The sequence below is a fragment of the Scyliorhinus canicula genome, chromosome 5 (genome assembly GCF_902713615.1).
Source record: "Scyliorhinus canicula chromosome 5, sScyCan1.1, whole genome shotgun sequence".
Lineage (NCBI taxonomy): Eukaryota > Metazoa > Chordata > Chondrichthyes > Carcharhiniformes > Scyliorhinidae > Scyliorhinus > Scyliorhinus canicula.
Genome location: NC_052150.1, coordinates 17650619 through 17672130, shown reverse-complemented (window position 1 = coordinate 17672130; position 21512 = coordinate 17650619). Strand labels below are relative to the sequence as shown.

Genomic DNA, 21512 nt, shown 5'->3' with positions numbered 1-21512 from the left:
AGATGCGGCAAACTAACCAAAGGTCGGTCGCCTTTCGGTACAACCGGAAGATCCTGATGGCGAGCAGGATCCTGCCTCATCAGACATGACCTTATTGAACGGTGGAGGAGGTTTGAGGGGCTGTGCGACCCATTCCTTGTCCTATTTCTTCTGTAAGGTGGCATAGCCCTGTGGTAGGCTCCTTTTTTGTGAAGTGGAGGTTTACAAGCTCGGTGATGTCCATCGTTGCACTCATTCCAAACGCCCCTCTGGCAGAGTCCGCCAGCCGTAAGATCCGGCTGCTGTCGACGTGGGGGGGTTCTCGTTCTATGCACCCCCCTGCTGCCGGGAAACCAACAGGACTGGAAAATCCCGTTGGTGGGAACGGCCTGAACTTTCCAGCCATTAATTCTGTCCAAACTGAGAATTACCCGGGGCCAGGATCGAACCTAGGACCTCGGCGCCGTGAGGCAGCAGTGCTAACCACTGCGCCACCGTGCCGCCCTCCAATTGGTCATTTTGGACATCTGCTGACTAATCAGTGTGAAAGGCCAGGAACCAAACCTCGTATTTTTTCAATTTACCAGTAATATTAACGTCCACGTTGGCGGGCATTGCTCCGCCAAACACAAATAATGACATTTTTTACAAATTGCCGCTTTTCCAACATCGTTCTGAATTCTTTTTTTTCTCCAGGAAATAAAAATGAATCTGGAAAATATTTTGGGAATGTTTGGAATCAACCAAACCAGTTTGTGCCAAGGCAAGCCAACAACTTCAGTCATCTTGGTCAAGGTAGGGCTTTGTACCAGCCGGCGGTCATTAACCATCCTGCCCAGAAGTCACAGTCCTCTCATTGGAGAAATTATTCTTTGTTCTATATTGACTGCCGCTGACCGAATGTGGAAAAGCGTTTTGAGGTCTGTAAAATTCGATTTGGGTGGTGCTTTTCTCGTGTGATAACGTACAGAGTCATTGCAAGACAAATGCTACCTGGGGCTGCCAGACAAACATGTTCTTGACTGTACAATTAGCCAACCATATCCAAAGGCGGCTAGGCCAAGAGGGAGGATGCTCTGGTGGCCCCCCGCCCCGAACCTGACTGAAGAGATGCATTTGCTTTCCCATTTCTCCGACCCAGAATGGATACTAAATTATCCAAATGGAGGGAAACCTCAAGAGTGCCTCGGTGCAGAGGGATCTGGGTGTCCTTGTGCATAAATCGCAAAAATCCAGGCTACAGCAGGAAATAAGGACGGCATATGGAACTTTGGCCTTCATAGATAAACGAATAGAATGTTGCTACAACTGTACAAGGCATTGGTGGGACTACACCTGGAGTATTGAACACAGTTTTGGTCACCTTGTGTGAGGAGGGATGTAGTTGCATTAGAGGCAGTTCAGAGGAGATTCGCTAGATTTATTCCACAGATGAGGGGTTTGCCATATGAGAGATTGAGCAGTTTAGGCCCAGACTCTCTCAAGTTTAGAAGGATGAGAGAATATCTAATTGAGGTGTATAAAATGATAAAAGATATCGACAAAGTAGAGGTAGATTGGATGCTTCTCCCTGTGGGGAGATCTAGAACTAGAGGTCATCGTTTTAGGATTAGGGGCGGCAGATTTAAAACTGAGAGTAGGAGAAATTACTTCTCACAAAGGGTCGTGAGTCTGGGGAATTCGCCACCCTCGGGTGGGGTGGCTGCCGGGATATCGAGTAAATTTAAGGAGGAGATGGACAGATTTTTAAAATTAGTAATGGGTTGAAGGGTCAAGGAGAGTAGAGTTGAGGCCGCGAGAAGATTTCCACGATAGTATTGAATGACGGCGTGGACTCGAGGGGCTGAATGGCCTACTCCTGCTCCTCGTGCTTTTGTTCATTGACAGGTCTGGGACTGGGGTTGCAGTGGAATGCCCATGGATCTTCGGGGTTCATATTATTTTATAAAAATAGTACCCAGTTAAACAATTCTAAAATTCTCATCATTGTTTTCAAATCTTGCCAAGGCCTCGCAACTCCCTATCTCTGTATCCTTCTTCAGCTCGGCAACTACTTGGATACCTTTTTTTTTAACCATTATTCTTTCGTGGGGTGTGTGTGTCAGCATTCATTCTCCAAGAAAATGACCCGGGGGCAGAAATGTGGCATGAAAATTGACACAATGTGTGATTCGCCATTGGGGGCGAAAAGTATTGTCCAAAAGTGTCTTTCTTAACCTAAAGCAACTGCATGAAGTTAGTTTCTCACTTAGCCACGTGTTTCTAAGAGTGGTTTTATGTTCTTGGCCCTTAAATGATATATATATATATGTTTATGTTTAGAGGATACATTACCCATCTGCATATCTGAGGCTAAGGGAGTTCAGATTGGCAACAATAACACAATGAATATTGGAAAACAGGTTTTCAACACGAGAAAACAGGAGAAGTCCAAAGTTTCCATTCAGGTGCAAAAATCTCAGCGCTTGCCGATTTTTGGTAAGTCAGAATTTTTAAATGTGCATAAAAGTCAATGAACTGCTTATAGTTGGAGAAGGAAAATTAACACGAGCAAATCAGCAATGACTTAGCTGGCCTGGATTGAAGTCCTGATCTGGCCTGGCTACCTCTGTCTAATGACTCACCATGTCCTGGCGCTGACTCTCACCCAGACCTACAGTGCAAGTATCTGACATAGCAGCTGTGAGTGTCAGATACATGAGGGGGCCTTGTTAGTGGACATCTGCTCTTCTCACCTTTCATCGTCGGGCTGAACCCAGCTCCAGGTTTCAATTACCTGAGAGCAGAAGGGGGGAGGGTTAGGGCGAGGAAGGGGGGTGTTAACAATCATAGAATAGAATCTCCACAGCGCAGAAGAAGGCCATTCGGCCCATCGGGTCTGCACCGACCCCCTGAAGGAGCACACCACCCAAATCTACTTACCTGAAATAACTCAATAATCCCTTAACCTAACCTACACATCCCTGGACACTAAGGGGCGATTTAGCGTGGCCAGTCCACCTAACCTGCACATCTTTGGACTGTGGGAGGAAACCCACGTGGACACTGGGAGAACGTGCAGACTCCGCACAGACAGTCACCCAAGGCCGGATTATAACCCGGGTCCCTGGCATTGTGAGACAGCAATGCTAACCACTGTGCCACCGTGGTGTTGTTGGTTAATGTGCCCTGCCATAGTTGAAATAGCTTGCGGAAATGGGTATGAGGCTGGTAATGTTGGTCAGTGTACAAAGGGTAAGGTGAACTATCTGGGGCAGCATAGTGACGCAGTGGTTGCATCACAGCGCTGAGGACCCAGGTTCGATATTGGCCACAGGTCATTGTCCGTGTAGAGTTTGCAGATTCTCCCCATGTCTGTGTGGGTCTCACTTCCTCAACCCAAGGGTCTCACCCCCACAGCCCAAAGATGTGCAGGGTGTGTGAATTGGTCACGCTAAATTGTCCTTTAATTGGCGGGGAAAAATAATTGCGTACACTAAATTTATTTTTTAAATATTGGACTATCTGAATGTTAGTTCTGAGTCCTGGTTTCTAGAGATAACTGATGGGAGAGTGATGAGGGTGTGGTGCATTGAGCAGCTTGAGAGGTTTCACAGTGGGTAGGCAGGAGCTTGAAGATGTATTCACTGACCTTAACTATCCATTGTTGAACTTTTTCCTGCCCTGCTGCTTAGTCCTGTGGACCAGATTCTGGGAATTGACCTCACTAGCTACCTGCTCCCATTGCCTTGATGATGTCCCAGCTTCTTGTAGAAACATGGCCTATCATCTCCTTTTCACCTCCTCCCTCCTGCTCTCTCTTCCTCTCTCCCCTCTCTCCTTCTGTTCTCTGTGCTTTTGCTTCTCTCCAAGATAGACAGTCAGCAAGAGCAGCTTCTGTTCAATGAGTGCCGTTCCCCTTTAAAGGGACAGGATAACTTTAAGAAGTGCAGTATAGCTGTGAGACATGCTGGTCACGCCGCTGACTGTCCCCCTGCTCATCATGCAGCCAGTCAACCGTGTGTCTTAAATGTAGAAGCGGCAGAAAGTTTGCGACTGTCTGCCTCAGTGGGACCGGCCGTGATTGGGCAATCGCTGACCTTGACGAATCATTTCCCTGGGTGATAAAGCATTATAGCACATTACGGGCGACAATTTCTTCAGGAGTTTCTCTGGGAGTTTGCCCTCGATCCTTTGCTAACGATATGGAGGAACGCCACAACAACCCTTACAGACGAACCTTCAAAGCGGAGTTGCGCGAATGTAACTTGACACAACAATTGAACCCAGGTCCTCGGAGGATTAGCCTCTGCTTCTGGATTACTAGTCCAGTGGCTAGTCACATGTCGGCCAAACCACTACACCACCGTCTCTCGGGTCTGGGGTGAATGCTATTTCCTACTATTACCTCTGTTTTATTGATTGTTCTGGAGGAATGTGACGCTAATTTAATTTTTACTCCATCCTCAGATGATGATGGTCCAGTTAAAGAATCGCACCTGGATCTGTTACGGGGGGAGCTTGGGAAAGACTGGAAACATTGTGCTCGGAAACTGGGCTTCAGAGAGTCCGAGATTGATGAGATTGATCACGACTACGAAAGGGACGGACTGAAGGAGAAAGTCTACAAGATGTTACACAAATGGCAAATGAAGGAAGGCTCCAAAGGTGCTACCGTTAGGAAACTCGCTGAAGCCCTCCAGAGTTGTAACAGATCAGACATGATTCTCAGTTTACAGAACTGCATCTGAGCCGCCTCTACCTCCGACATGGAAAAAAAAATCAACTGCCTGGAGCTGAACCTTACAGCTTTTGCGGCCTTGATGTCACACGAGGAGCTTCTGACCACATATCTCACCTTTACTAAGACCACCGTCTCGGGCGATCCTCAACCCTGCTCCTCCTCCCTCCGCTTGCTGGCTGCTGAAACCCTCGTCCACATTTTCGCTGCAACCGGACGGGAATATTCTAACATTCTGGCTGGCTTCCCACACTCTGCCTTTCGTTAACTGGAAGTCGACATTGGTTTCCGGTTGAGCAAGGCCTCATTTTTAAAATTCCCATCCTTTCTTTCAGATCCCTCCATGCGTTCAGAAATTGAGTGAATTCCTCCAGCTCCGTAACCCCTCTAAGATATCTGGTCTGCACCAATTCTGACCAATCGCGCATCCCCGGTTGGAATTGTTCTGCCATTGGAGGCTTTGACTTCAGCTGCCTGGGTCCCAAGCTCTGTGATTCCCTCATTAACCTTGCTGTCTCTCAATCTCTCATTCTTCCTTTATTTTTATTTTTTTTTAAATTTAAAGTGTCGAATTCATTTTTGTCCAATTAAGGGGCAATTTTAGCGTGACCAATCCACCCAGCCTGCACATCTTTGGGTTGTGGGGGCAAAGCCCACACAGACACAGGGAGAATGTGCAAACTCCACACGGACAGTGACCCAGAGCCGGGATCGAACCTGGGTCCTCGGTGCCGTGAGACTGCGGGGCTAATCACTTGCCCTATCTCATTCTTCCTTTAAGACCCTCAAAATCCTCCTTTTTCGACCCTCCGCCCTAATATCTCTGTGACTTGGAGCCAAATTTAATTTGACAATGCTCCTGTGAATTGCCTTGGGGCACTGAACCGCATTAAAGGCGCTGTATAAAATGCAGGTTGTTGTAAGATAGCTGGCAGAGTTCATGACCGTGCATCGCTTCAAAACTCAACATTGCCCTGTTGTTCTGATGTCTCAACTCTGAGGTTTGGAACAATGAATATTTCTTTGGACAATTTGATGGATTTGAACTGGAAGAATGATGGACAGCCTGGTTTTATTCTTCACGTATCAAAGGTGGACACATGCTTTTTAAAATTCTTTTGTAGTGGTCTGACCCATGCAGGGTGGTGCCACGCCAGCTTCACCTGAACTGAAAAGGTCCTGTGCCCTCGCTGTGTAGCTGACTAATAATGATCAGGGAGAATGTGCTGTCTTGAAGTTGGTCTGGACCTGTTTTCTGAGCCCAGGCTTGACGCACAAGCCCAAATAGATAGGCCAGAGGGCAGCTCAAATATGGGCCTCATCGAGATGACCTGGGCACCTTGACCGTCTCCAGGATTGAAGTTTAGGCCATGTGCTTCAACGGTAGCCGCAGGCCTCGGGTAGAGGGCTCTCTGGGAGAGGCTGACCTGAGAACCTTGGAGTCGGGGAGATTAGCACTCCAGCTCCTCCCAGTTCCAAAGAAAGGAATATATTTTTTTAAATTTTAGTGAACTTATCTGTGATTGGGGACTGCTGAATATTAGGACATAAGAAATGGGAGCAGCAGTAGGCCATACCCCAGCCTGCTCCGTTATTCAGTAAGATCATGGTTCAACTTCCGCTTCACTTTCCAATCCTTTAGAATTCTACCCTGATCTTCCATGTCTGATATTGGAAAGCCCGTGTCGTCATGGTCTTTCAACAGGAATTAGGCCCCTCCGGAATATTTCCATCTGGGGGCGGTTGGATAACAGTCGCTATGAATTTAGTAATGAGGTCGACGCTATGTCCTCGGTAACTCGCTAATGACTGGGATATTCTAGCCCTGGCATGGCAGATCCCGCCAATGACAGATGCAGTGAGCCAGCCAAAGGTCTCTTGACTTTGGTGGGACCAGACGGTGGGCGGGACTGGAAAATCCCACCCTCCGTTCTTGTGACTACTTGCGTGCTATTCTACTTACCCTTTCACACCAGGTGCAGGGCGGTCGTCTCATTAGTACGGCTCTCCAGTTCGATGACATCGATGAAAGGAAAAGGGTCCATTGGCAGAGGACTTGTACCAATCAGATTGTACGTTACCACGGTGCTTTTTAAAAAAAAAAAAATATTTCATTGGACATAGACATCGCTGGAAAGACCAGCATTTGTTGCCCAACCCAAATTGCCGTTGAATGCAGCGTCTCGCTAGACCATTTCGGGAGTCACATGTAGGCCAGACCAGGTAAGGGTGGCAGATTTCCTTCTCTTAAGGGAGCATAGCACCATTCCAGATTTTTATTAATTTGATAAAATTCTACGAGCTGCAATTTTGTCACTAAGTCAGATAGAGAGATGTTGGGTCGGTGGAGGTAAGATTTGAACCCATGTCCCGAGGGTATTAGCCTGGGCCTATGGATTACATTACCATGATGCCACTAATTTCCTGATGGATCAGCCAAGTGACCTGATGAAAGGTTACTTTGCCCTTCATTTATTGTTCGCCACTCCTCAAAAACGATCACCTGACCAAGATCCACGTCTTTGTTACAATTCCAACACATCCCTGGCCAGCCTCCCACATTCTACCCTTCATATACTTGAGGTATACCATATACTGACATATAAACTCTGTTGCCTATGTCCTAACTTGTCCCCTCCTGTTCACCCCTGTGCTGGTTGACCTACATGGGCTCCCGTTCAGCACTGTCTCGATTTAAAAATTCTCATCCACGTTTTCAAATCTCTCCTTCGCCTCGCCCCCTGCCTATCTCTAATCTATTCCAGTGCCACAAACCCTGCCGGATATCTGTGCTCCTCTAACTCTGGCCTCTTGAGCAATCTTTTTTATTGCTCTGCCATTGATGGCTTTCAGCTACCAAGACCCTCAGCTCCAGGATTCCTCCCCCTAAATATTTTCACCTCTTTCCACCTTTTAAGACTCTCGTTGAGATCCACCTCCATCTGATCTAATATCTACTGATCTGACTTGGTGATAGATATTGCTCTAAAATTCCAGTGGACCACTTGGAGACTGGTGCTCCAACGCTCTGGCAACATCACCCAAGGATGTCTTGCTGCAAGTATAAAGGGCTATGTTGGGAATAGACCTGGGGTAGAATGCACAATTTAGGTTTTCATACCCAAAGATGGTTATCCTTTCTTTAGAGGCAGTGCAATGCAGGTTCATTAGACTGCTTCCTGGGATAAGAGGGATATCCTACAAAGAGAGATTAAACAGAATGGGCCTTTAGAAGAAGGAGAGTTGATCTCATTGAAGTCATGCGAGGGTCGGAGAGGGCTTGATAGGGTAGGTGCTGAGAAGATGTCTCCCCTGGGTGGAGAGTCCAGAACCAAGTGAACTAAATCCAGGATAAGGAGGTGTCATTTCAGGGCGAAGTTGAGGACTGGGGATGTGAATCTCTGGGATAGAACCAGGAACTGAGAGTAATATATTTTTGGACTCGATAAGGGAATGAAGGGATTGGGTTGGAAAGTGAAGTTGAGTGTGAAGATCAGCGGTGGTTGAGGGGTCTGGATGGCCTATTCCTGCTCTTACAGATCTTGTATTTTTTACATATTGTATAGACACCATCCTAGATTCACTGGTCCTATACAGCCACTGCATTACGGTAAGTATTTTAAAAAAAAGTAATTGTTTCAAGTACTTTAAGAAGTACTTTAAGACATTTTAATGTGGTGAGGTATTTTATTAAAACACTGTTTATGCAGTAATAATGTGTGGTATGATGTGCATGTCTAACAACCTGAGGTGCTGCCAATTTTAACGCAAGAGTGTCTTTCTGCTGTCGCAGTTTGTTTGATTTAAAGTTCCACTCCATAGGGGGCTGAACTTTGCAGAAAGATAGCGGGGGGGGGGGGGGGGGGGGGGGGGGGGGGGTCAGCTGATCACTGCAATAAAGGGGGCACTGCATTTAAACAGTTCCTCAGCCAGGAGGATGGCTGCTCTCACACCAGCTCCAAGATTCTCGGGGGGGGTTGGGGGTGGTGCTGACAAGACTGTTGGATACAATGGGGAAGAGGCGGGCAACTATCTGCCCACATACTGGCAGGAGCCCCCCCCCCCCCCCCCCCCCCCCCCCCCCAGCAATGTGACCAATCCCGCCCAAAAAGATGAATGATCTCCTATGAGCTACAAGGGTAAGTGCTTCCCCGTCTCCCCTTGGCCTTTGTCCCTTCCGTCACCCCCGGGGTGTCACTATTAACCCACTTTCTGCTGCCCAACACCCAACCTTTCAGCATCGTCCTAAACCCCCACCCACACCGGCACACCTCACCAAAAACCCTTTCTTCTAAAGCACGTTGCCCACCAATGCCAGTTGTCCATGACCTGCGGCCCAAAGGTGCCTGACTCACAATGCCCCCTTCGTTTGCAGAAGATGGCAGCCCCTAACAGGAGTGAAAATGGACGGGGGCATGCCCGAGCTGTGCGTTCTCACTCCCTGTGAGAAAACTGCAATGGAGCTCGGCGGGGAGGGCCTTTTCAAAGGATGACGAGGAAGTATCTCTGAACATGTCTCCCAGCCTACAGGGGCAGGGCGGGGTGATGGTGCAGTGGTTAGCACTGCTGCCTCAAGGCGCGAGAACCCGGGTTCGATCCCATCCTGGGTCACTGTCCATGTGGAGTTTGAACATTCTCCCGTGACTGCCTGGATCTCACGCCGACAAACCCAAAAAAATGTTCAGGGTGGGTGGATTGGCCACACTAAATTGCCCCTCAATTGGGAAAAAAAATAATTTGGGTACTCTAAATTTTTTTAAAATGTCTTCCGGCCTACAAATGCCTCCATAAATCCATCTCTCGTATCCATGGTCCATTGGACCAGGTAGGAGGCCTGGCCTGCTCTGGATGGAAGAGAGAGCAGAAGTCAGTTCAGATCTCCCTTCTAGCAGGAAAACCAATCTCCACACTCTGAGTATTAATCATAATAATGATGTGGAGACGCCGGCGTTGGATGGGGAGGGGGGGGGGGGGGGGGGGGGGGGGGGGGGGAGGATTTTAACACTGTCATTGAGCCAAGTTTGGACTGGTCGAGCCTGAGGTCGGTGAAGGTGTTGGCGGTGGCAAAGGAGCTGAAGGGATTTATAGAGCGTAATTGGGGGGGGGGGGGGGGCATGGACAGACCCGTGGAGGTTTGGGAGGCCGAGGACAAAGGAATTTTCATATTTTTCGCATGTGCACCGAGTGTACTCCCGGATTGACTGTTTTTGTGGTGGACAAGTCCTTGCTGGCGGGAGTGGTCGACACTGAGTGTTCGCCGATTGTGGCTTCCGACGTGCCGCACTAGGTGGATTTGCTAGTTGACTGGGGGGAGGGGGGGGGGGGGAACGCCATTTAGGGGTACGGAGAGCTGACGACATGGGAGAGGTCATGGCCTCCACGTTTTGTTGGCACTCAAAGCAGTGGTGTGGGGGGGTGGGGGGCGCGTGGAGTTTATTTTCATTCCGGGCATGCAGGGAAAAAGGTGGAGCGAGCAGAGATGGCAAGGCTGGTGGAAGAGATTCTGAGGGTGGACAGGAGGCACTTGGAGGTCCCGGAGGCAGGGTTGTTGAAGGAGAGGCAGAGGCTCCAGTTGGAGTTTGGATTGGTGTCTATGGGGAAGGCGGTAGGGAAGTTTCGGAGGTTCAGTGGGGCAGTATATGAGTACAGGGATAAGGCAAGCCGGATGCTGGCCCACCAATTTAGGAAACAGGAAGCTGCAGCCTTCCCCTGGTGAGCCATCTCCCCCTACTGTATCCAAAACGGTATAGTGTTTTGGAGGAAGGTGACTGCAGGGAACCCCTGCACTGCCTTCCTCCTCTTCCTCTATCTGGTGGTCACCCATTCCCTATGCTCCTTAACGTTGTGACCAACTTACTGAATGTGCTATCCACAATTTCCTCAGCATCGCGGGCGCTCGGAAGTGAATCGACCTGCAGCTCCAGAAAAATCAAGCCCTTCCAGGGTCCCTGAATTCCCACATCGCACAGGAAAAGCATGACACGGGTCTGGGATCCCCTGCCATGACTTAAGTTAACTTTACAACCAGCCAATCACTTACCTGCTGGCCGTGATATTCTTCTTTACCCTTGCTTGTCCTCCACAGTGCCTTTTTTTTTGGATTGAGGAGGGAGGGAGGGAAACACTAATGTAGTGTTTCGGGCTTAACCGCTCCTTGACACCAGTTCATCGGCTACCCACAGTACAGTCGTGATGACCGAGTTGACTTCTCCCAGAATCCTCAGCTACCACCTCCTAATCAAACATGGTTCCTGCTTACTGAACTTCAGCCGCCCTATCCGTATTCCTCGGGTTCTCTTCCTCCTGCCTCAACCTGTGGCTTTGTGATCTTGTCACACAATCAGGAAACACTCCAGGAAATGCTTCTTCCAACACTTCAGTTGTTTGACGTTGCATTGGCTTTTCAACCACAGTAGACATCACTCCAACCTGTGATCCAGCTATATCATTACCCAGGATAAATGGTACCACTGAAAAAGATAATTGTTTTATTACTCCTACCACCACTTCACTTTTTAGCAGGTCAGGATCGAACTGGTCTATTTTTAATGCTCTTATCCACCTTTCAAAATTATTTTGTTTAATTCTTTCAAATTTTATATTTTTTTTCTCACCCCCTGAAGATCCCCAGATAACTCCTCTGATAGTGATGCAAACACTTCACGAACCCTATCTACCAACCTTATTTGAACCAATACTACCCACATTGCAATTCAATTGCTTAGCCACTTTATCAAATTAGATTTAAAAAAAGGTTTCCACATCTTTCTTGTCAATCATAGAATTTTCATAATGTACAGTGCAGAAGGAGGCCATTCGGCCCATCGTGTCTGCACCGGCTCTTGGAAAGAGCACCCTACCCAAGGTCAACACCTCCACCTTATCCCCATAACCCAGTAACCCCACCCAACACTAAGGGCAATTTTGGACACTAAGGGCAATTTATCATGACCAATCCACCTAACCTGCACATCTTTGGACTGTGGGAGGAAACCGGAGCACCCAGAGGAAACCCACGCACACACGGGGAGGATGTGCAGACTCCACACAGACAGTGACCCAAGCCGGAATCGAACCTGGGACCCTGGAGCTGTGAAGCAGTTGTGCTAACCACAAGGCTACCGTGCTGCCCCTTGGCAGTGCTTGAATATATTTAAACATATCCCTACTAAGCTTTTGATTAGGAAGCGTTTGTCCATCCTCAGTTTGTGCCTTTAACGGCAACTTTAAGCTGATGTGCTCTTTGTAGTTCCGGTTTCTGAAGATCAAGTTCTGTCTTTTTTTCCGCCATTGCCAATCTCTCATTTTCTTTCAGTTCCAATTTCTTTCAGTTCCAATTTGTTTCTGTTTATCTTTTTCCTGCATTTCTAATTGTTTAATTAGCAATTGAATTTTAGCTAATTCTAATGATTCAGGCTGCCTCTGGCAAATGTAAATGTGCTGAGCTGTTGCCTGTACTGTCTCTACCTCCCTGATCCCTTCAGATAAAGTTACTGCAGCTCGTCCGGCAAATCCAAAAGTTTTGTTTTAGTCACCCTTTATAAACCAGCCCGAGTGACGTCTCCCCCACCCAGGAAACGTTTTACAACTGAAAGAGCCGTCTCCAAGTCACTCTCTATTTAAACTGTAAGACCTGAAAGAGAGCAACTTTTCACACCCTCACTGTCTGTAAATTCAATAATCCCAAGCCAAACAACGCATTATATTTTAAGATCCCGGTAAAGAGGCCCCAATTTTATTACGAGCCCGGACCAGACCCCAAAAGTGGCCAGGATACTGGAAAGAAACCCCAATTTTTAATTTTAATTTTGTAAGAGCGAGAGGAAAGAATACCTCACTCCAGGAGTGATTTCACGCAAGATCTGATGTATTAAAACAAAGTTTATTACTAACACTGTTTTGAAATATTTTTAACATCACATAAGAAAATAGCTTATAATGACCCCTTCCACAATGCTAATCAATACAGTGACACAACCCTTAACTGCTATCTTTACTTCCACTCAAACAATAAAACCATCTCCGCTCTCCATCCACTTTTACACACAGTGAGCAGACCCAGGTATACTAGCTTATCTTTTTCCGAAAATGTTTTAAGAGGTAGACTTGATTCCTGTCGGAACAATTCAGGATCTCCAGCTCTTCAGAAACTGTCTTCATGGTTTGACTTACAGAACTAACTGCACTTTTGAATGCACTGTCAAAACTGCCTATCCTGTTCACAGGCAAATCTGCTGGTCGGTCCCCAGTTATTTCTTTAACTGAACTGCAGTGAGATCAGATGCTTGAATTCTGCTCGCATCCCAATCTAGAACTAAACTAAACTGCTTTTCTGCACAGTGCCTGGTACTCTAGCTCTTCCTATTTGTTACATTTTGCCAAGTTGAAACACAATGTATCTAATTGACTATTCCGTAGGGAGCCATCTTAATCCAAACAAAAATCCATTAGCCCAAGCTTTTACGATGCTTTAATGGAGGAGGCGGTAGCTTAGTGGTATTGTCGCTGGACTAGTAATCCAGAGACCCAGGATATTGATCTGGGCACCCTGGGTTTGAATCCCACCACAGCAGGTGGTGGAATTTAAACAATACAATATCTGGAATTAAAAGTAATGAAACCATTGTCGATTGCCGTGAAAACCCATCTGGTTCACTTAGGGAAGCAAATCTGTCATCCTTACCCAGTATGGCCTACATGTGACTCCAGGCAACCACAGCAATGTGGTTGACTCTGATATGGCTGAGCAAGCCACTCAGTTATATTCAACCGCTACCAAAACACAAAAAAATAATGAAACCGGACTGACCACCCGGCATCGGCCCAAGCACCGTAAACAACGCCAGCAAACCCAGCCCTGTTGACACCGCAAAGCCCTCCTTACTAACATCTGGGGGCTTGTGCCAAAGCTGGGAGAGCTGTCACATAGACTAGTCAAGCAACAGCCTGACATAGTCATATTCACAGAATCGTACCGTACGATGTCCCAGACGCCATCACCATTCTTGGGTATGTCCTGTCTCACCGGCAGGACAGACCCAGCAGAGGTGGCGGCACGGTGATATACAGTCGGGAGGGAGTTGCCCTGGGAGTCCTGAACATTGACTCTGGACCCCATGAAGTCTCATGGCTTCAGGTTAAACATGGGCAAGGAAACCTCCTGCCGATTACCATCCTCAGCTGATGAAGCAGTACTCCTCCATGTTGAACACCACTTGGAGGAAACAGTGAGGGTGGCAAGAGTGCAGAATATGCTCTGGGTGCGGGACCTCAATGTCCATCACCAAGGGTGACTCAATAGTACCACCACAGACCGAGCTGGCCGGGTCCTAAAGGACGTAGCTTCTAGACTGGGACTGTAGCAGGTGGTGAGGGAACCAAGAGGGAAAAACATGCTTGACCTCATCCTCACCAACCTGCCTGCTGCAGATGCATCTGTCCATGACAGTATCGGTAGAAGTGAGCACTGCACAATCCTTGTGAAGACAAAGGCCAGTATTCACATTGAGAATACCCTCCATCGTGTGTGTGTGTGGCCCCATTGTGCTAAATGGGATAGATTTCGAACAGATCTAGCAACTCAAGACTGGACACCTATGAGGTGCTGTGGACCATCAGCAGCAGCAGAATTGTACTCGGCCACAACCTGCAACCTCATGGCCCGGCATATCCCCCATTCTACCATTGCCACCCAGCCAAGGTATCAACCCTGGTTCGATGAAGAATGCAGGAGAGCATGCCAGGATCAACACCAGGCATACTGAAAAATGAGGTACCAACCTGGTGAAGCTGCAACTCAGGGACTACTTGCCAAACAGCATAAACAGCAAGTGATAGAGCTAAGCAATTCCACAATGAATGCATCAGATCTAACCCCTGCAGTCCTACCACATCCAGCCATGAATGGTGGTGGACAATTCATTGGAGGAGGGGACTCCACAAATAATCCTCAATGGTGGAGGAGCCCAGCACATATGTGAAATGAAAAAAAAATGAAAATCGCTTATTGTCACGAGTAGGCTTCAATGAAGTTACTGTGAAAAGCCCCTAGTCGCCACATTCCGGCGCCTGTCCGGGGAGGCTGGTACGGGAATCGAACCGTGCTGCTGGCCTGCTCGGTCTGCTTTAAAAGCCAGGGATTTAGCCCAGTGAGCTAAACCAGCCCCTGTGCAAGTCAAGGCTGAGGCATTTGCAACAATCTTCAGCCAGAAGTGCCGAATGGATGAACCCTCTTGGTCTCCTCCAGAGGTCCCCAACATCACAGATGTCGGTCTTCAGCCAATACGATTCACTCCACTTGATATCAAGAAACCGCTGAAGGCACTGAATACTGCAAAGGCTGTGGGTCCTGACAATAATACTGAGGACTTGTGCTCCAGAACTTGCCAGACCCCTAGCCAAACTGTTCCAGTACAGCTACAACACTGGCACCCACTTGGCAATGTGGAAAATTCCTCGGGCGTCTCCTGTACTAGGGGTGGCATGTGGTGCAGTGGTTAGCACTGCTGCCTACGGCACTGAGGACTCTGGTTCGAATCCCAGCCCCGGGTCACTGTTCGTGTGGAGTTTGTACATTCTCCTCGTGTCTGCATGGGTTTCACCCCTACAACCCAAAGATGTGCAGGGTAGGTGGATTGGCCATGATAAATTGCCCCTTAATTGAAAAAAAAATTATAATTGGGTACTCTAAATCTATAAAAATAAATTAAAAAAAAAGAATTGTTCTGTGCACAAGAAACAGGACAAATCCAACCCAGCCAATTACCGCCCTATCAGTCTTCGCTAAGTGCTATCAAGCTGCACTTACTCAGCAATAATCTCCTCACAGACACTGCCGGGGTCACTCGGCTCGTGACCTCATTACAGACTTGGTTCAAACATGAGCAAAAGAGCTGAAGGCCAGAGGTAAGGTGAGAGCGACTGCCCTTGACATCAAGGCAGCTTTTGAGCGAGTATGACATCAAGGAACCCCAGCTAAACAAGTCACTCTGAATCGGGGGGAAACACTCCTCTGGTTGGCGTCATACCTGGCACAAAGGAAGATGGTTGTGATGGTTGGAGATCAATCATCTCGGCTCCAGAACATCACTGTAGGAGTTCCTCAGGGTAGTGTCCTAGGCCCAAACATCTTCAGCTGCTTCATGAATGACCTCCCTTCCATCATAATGTCAGAAGTGGGGATGTTTGCAGATGCCTGCACAATGGTCAGCACCATTTGTGACTCCTCCCGATAATGGGTCCAATTGCAGCAAGACCCAGACAATATCCAGGCTTGGGGCTGCCAAGTGGCAAGTTACATTCACACCACATAAGTGCCAGGCAATGACCATCTCCTGGAAGAGAGAATCTAACCATCACCCCATGACATTCAATGGCATTACCATCGCTGAATCCCCCATAATCAGCATCCTGAGGGTTACCATTGATCAGAAACTGAAGTGGACTAGCCACATTAGTACTGTGGCTACCAGGGCAGGTCAAAGGCTAGGAATCCTACGGCGAGTAACTCACCCCCGACCCTCCCAAAGCCTGCCCACCATCTACAAGGCACACGTCCGGAGTGTAATGGAATACTCTCCACTTCCTGGATGAGTGCAGCTCCAACAACACTCAAGAAGCTCGACACCATCCACGACAAAACATCCCGCTTGATTGCTCCCCCTTCCACAAACATTCAAACCCTCCACCACTGACAAACAGTGGCAGCCGTCTACAAGACGCACTGTGGTCACTCACCAAGGTTCCTTAGACAGCACCTTCCAAACGCACAACCATTACTATCTGTAAGAACAAGAGCAGCAGATACCTGGGAACCCCACCACCTGGATGTTCCCCTCCAAGTCACTCACCGCCGTGACTTGGAAATATATCGCCGTTCCTTCACTGTTGCTGGGGCCAAATCTTGGAACTCTCTCCCTAACAGCACAGTGGGTGTACCTACACCTCAGGGACTACAGCAATTCCAGTAGGCAACTCATCAGCATCTTCTAAGGCTAACTACGGATGGGCAATAAATGCTGGCCTAACCAGCAACGCCCACATTCCCGTACATTATTATTTTTTAAAATTACACATTTGTCTCCCAAAAACATAGTTGCCTTTTAAACCAGGATTTTTAAAAACACTATTGCAGCAGCCACAGACTAACGCAGGCTTTTAACCCTTACAGCACCAAATACCTAGAATACGATATATTTTAAATTATTACATGTCATGTCAAGCACAGTAAGATAACACGGGCTGCAACTGGATGCAGCTTTACCTGAGAGATACCCTCAAGGTCTGAGGCTTCGATGTACAGCAGAAACCTTTGTTTGAAAGTCCGCCAGTTGGCACTGAGATTGCCGGAGGTCCACAGCTGTTGAGGAGCCTGGATCTTCTCCATGGTGCCGGGATACATTAGCTGGTCGTCACGGAACGGACTGAGGTAAATCACCGAGGGATTGCAGTCTCTTGGTATCATGTTGTGTTAAGCACAGTAAGATAACACGGGCTGCAACTGGATGAAGCTTTACCTGAGAGATAATCCACACCTTGAAGTTAGTTCAATATGATTTATTGAACCTGTCAGTTAGCTCAATCCTCTGTGAGTTTGACTCTCTGCTAACCTAGTGTGATTAATCTGTCTGACTGAACCAGACTAGCGCTTAGCCACGTGCTGTAGGAGTTATATGATATATACACCCTGACTCACTCTGTAGATGTCCCCAGTGGAAAGAGGCGGAGTGTGAGTACCTCGTGCCTTTTATAGTGGGAAACCACCCCCAAGTGTTCTGCCTGCTGATTGGTTATGTCCTATTCTCTGTATTCATTGGCTGCCTATTTGTATCTCATTATGTGAATGTCTGCATATCATGACATCTCCCCTTTTGAAATGTTGTTCTATGGCTTATGTGAAAGTATTTACATGTGTAGGCCGAAAAACTGACTTATTTACATACAATGGCAGATGGGAACATATGTACATATGTAAACAGGTGTCTAAGGTGCGAAAACAGAACATAGCAAAAAAAACAAGTGTTCATAATTCCAGTCTCCGGGGATTGCGTCTGATCCTGGTCGACCGCTGGAGAGGTGGTGGTGAGGACGACGTCGCCTTGATAGGTGGGATTAAAGCCTCACTGCTGGCCTCGTGGTTCGAGGTATCAGGAGGTGGCACAATAACGGCTGGAAACAATGAAGAGTGTGGTTGTGGGTGGGCAACTGTGCGCAGTGCCTGTCAGTTGTGCTGCACAACAGAGCCATCAGCCATACGCACAACATACGGTCGGGGAGCAGCCTGTCGAACAATGACAGCTGGAGCTGGCCAGCCTCCATCAGGTAGCTTTTTTTTAAAGTAATTTTTATTCAAAGTTTTTCACATGTTTTCAACAACAAACCAAACCCTGCCCCCGCCTTACAAAAATAAGAGAAACAACAAAACACGCATAAATAAATAAACTAATTATAGCTATATCACACATTCCCCCAGATTACATGTCCCCCATTAAACGATAAACAATAATAAATACAATAGTAAACACAAATTTAACCCCCCACCCCCCCAGCCTGGGTTGCTGCTGCTGTTGACCATCTCTTAACGCTCCACTAGAAAGTCTAGGAACGGTTTCCACTGCCAGAAGAACCCTTGCACGGATCCCCTTGAGGCAACTTTTACCTTCTCTAATTTAATAAAACCTGCCATGTTGCTGATCTAGACTTCCACACTTGGGGGCCTCGTATCCTTCTACTGAAGAAGAATCCTCTGCCGGACTACCAGGGACGCAAAGGCCAGAACACCGGCCTCTTTCACCTGTTGCACTCCCGGCTCATCCGATACCCCATATATTGCGAGCCCCCAGCTCGGCTTAACCTGGATGTTCACCACCTTCGACACCGTCCTCGCAACGCCCCTCCAGAACCCATCCAGCGCTGGGCACGCCTAGAACAGGTGGGCGTGGTTTGCCGGGCTCCCCGAACACCTCACACATCTATCCTCTACCCCAAAAACCCGACTCAGCCTTGCCCCAGTCATGTGTTCCCTCTGCAGAAACTTAAATTGTATCAGGCAAAGCCTGGCGCAAGAGGAGGAAGCATTTACCCCACCCAGGGCGTCCGCCCACGTACCCTCCTCTATCTCCTCCCCAAGCTCCTCCTCCCACTTACCTTTTAGCTCCTCTACCGAGGCCTCCTCCTCCTGCATCTCCTGGTAGATCGCCGAGACCTTGCCCTCTCCAACCCACACCCCCGAGAGCACCCTATCCTGGATCCTGTGTGCTGCCAACAGCGGGAATGCCCTCACCTGCCGTCTTACGAACGCCCTTACCTGCATGTACCTGAAGGCATTTCCGGGGGGAGCCTGAATTTTTCCTCCAACGCCCCAAGGCTTGCCAACGTCCCGTCTATAAACAGGTCCCCCATCCTTCTAATACCTGCCCTGTGCCAGCTCAGGAACCCCCCATCCATTTTCCCCGGGACAAACCGTTGGTTCTCTCCGATCGGGGACCCCACCGAAGCCTCTACCTCCCCCCGTGGCGTCTCCATTGCCCCCAAATTTTGAGGGACGCTGCCACCACTGGACTCGTGGTGTACCTTGTCGGCGGGAGCGGCAGCAGTGCTGTCACCAGCGCCCTCAGGCTCGTACCCACACAGGACGCCATCTCCAGCCTCTTCCACGCCGCCCCCTCCCCCTCCATTACCCACATCGCCTCGTTGGCAGCCCAGTAATACCCCCATAGATTAGGCAACATTAGCCCTCCTCTATCCCTGCTCCGCTCCAGAAATACCCTTCTCACCCTCTGGGTCTTCTTCACCCATACAAACCCCATAAGACCCACTTTAAAAAAGCTTTAGGGATCAGGATGGGGAGGCACTGCAATCTAAAAAGGAACCTTGGGAGCACCGTCACCTTCACCGACTGCACCCTACCCGCCAGGGAGAGCGGCAGCATATCCCACCTTTTAAACTCCTCCTCCATTTGCTCCACCAGCCTCGTCAAGTTGAGCTTGTGTTGGGCCCCCCAGCTCTTGGCCACCTGGATCCCCAGGTACCTAAAACTCCTTTCCACCCTTTTCAGTGGAAGCTCATCTATCCCCCTTCCCTGGCCCCCTGGGTGTACCAGGAACAGCTCGCTCCTCCCCATGTTGAGCTTCTACCTGGATAAGTCCCCAAACTCCCTGAGGATCCGCAACACCTCCGGCATCCCCCCCCCCCCCCCCCCCCCCAAACCGGGACCCGCCACATACAATAGCAGATCGTGGCATAGAGCGATACCCAGTGTTCCTCCCTCCCCCCGCACCCCCCCCCCCCTCCAGTTCCTGGACTCCCTCAAAGCCATCACCAAAGGCTCAATTGCCAACACAAATAGCAGAGGGGATAGGGGGCACCCTTGCCTCATCCCCCGGTACAGCCGAAAATATTCTGACTCCTCCGATTCGTGGCCACACTCGCCACCGGGGCTTCATATAGTAGCCTCACCCAACTGACGAACCCCTCCCTGAACCTCCTCAATACCTCCCACAAGTACCCCCACTCCACTCTATCAAAGGCCTTCTCCGCATCCATAGCCACCACTATCTCCGCCTCCCCCTCCACTGCCGGCAAGATGATTACATTTAGGAGCCTCCGCACGTTGGTGTTTAGCTGCCTTCCTTTCACAAAACCTGTCTGGTCCTCGTGGATGACCCCCGGGACACAGTCCTCAATTCTAGTAGCCAACACCTTCGCTAACAGTTTCGCATCCACACTGAGGAGCGAGATTGGCCTATACGACCCACACTGTAAGGGGTCCTTATCCCGCTTCAAGATCAGCGCCCTAGACATCATCGGGGGTAGGACCCCTCCCCTCCCTCACCTCATTGAAAGTCCTCACTAGTAGTGGGCCCAGCAGGTCAATATACTTCCTGTAAAATTCCACCGGGAACCCATCTGGCCCCGGTGCCTTCCCCGCCTGGATACTCCCCAGCCCCTTAGCCAGTTCCTCCAGCCCTACCGGTGCCCCAAGCCCCGCCACCTGCCCCTCCTCTACCCTCGGGAACCTTAGCCGGTCCAGAAACCAACGCGTCCCCCCCCTCCTCCGTCGGGGGCTCCGACCTATACAGCCCCTCTAAATACCCGGTTTATTCCCACCGCACTCCGCACCGTGTTCCCCCCCTTTATCTCTAACTCCCCTGATCGCCCTCGTTGCCTCCCGCTTCCGAAGCTGGTGTGCCAGCATCCGGCCAGCCTTCTCCCCGTGTTCATACACCGCCCCTTGCGCCTTCCTCCACTGTACCTCCGCCTTCTTGGTGGTCAACAGGTCGAACTCGGCCTGGAGGCTTCGTCGCTCCCTGAGTAGTCCCGCCTCGGGGGCCTCTGCGTACCTCCTATCTACCCTTACCATCTCCCCCACCAGCCTCTCCCTCTCTCTCCTCCCCTTCCTCTCCTTGTGGGCCCCAATGGAGATTAGCTCTCCCCTGATCACCACCTCCCAGACCACCCCTACCTGTACCTCCCCATTGTCGTTGACCTCTAGGTATCTTTCTATGCACACCGGATCCGCTCGCTCGCCTCTTCATCCGCCAACAACCCCACCTCCAGACGTCACAGCGGGCACTGGTCCCTCTCCTCCCCAAGTTCGAGGTCCATCCAGTGCAGGGCATGGTCAGAAATGGCTATAGCCGACTACTCCGTGTCCTCCACCCTCGGAATCAGCGCTCTGCTCATCACGAAAAAGTCAATCCGGGAGTAGGCTTTATGGACGTGGGAAAAGAATGTGAATTCCCTGGCCCTTGGCCTAACAAACCTCCATGGGTCCACACCTCCCATCTGGTCCATAAACCCCCTCAGCACCCCG

General features: G+C 49.3%; 1 protein-coding gene across 5 annotated transcripts in view; it reads left to right on the top strand.

Moving 5' to 3' along the window:
- Positions 1-8415, top strand: part of ripk1l (receptor (TNFRSF)-interacting serine-threonine kinase 1, like) — a 71050-nt gene extending 62635 nt beyond the window's left edge. For all 5 annotated transcript variants that reach the window (XM_038796664.1, XM_038796666.1, XM_038796667.1 and 2 more), the window contains exons 10-12: positions 676-774; positions 2302-2457; positions 4429-8415. In XM_038796664.1, the coding sequence (XP_038652592.1) occupies positions 676-774; positions 2302-2457; positions 4429-4709 (536 nt within the window). In that variant the 3' untranslated portion in view covers positions 4710-8415. The remainder of the gene's footprint in view (positions 1-675; positions 775-2301; positions 2458-4428) is intronic.
- Positions 8416-21512: the final 13097 nt, after the last annotated feature.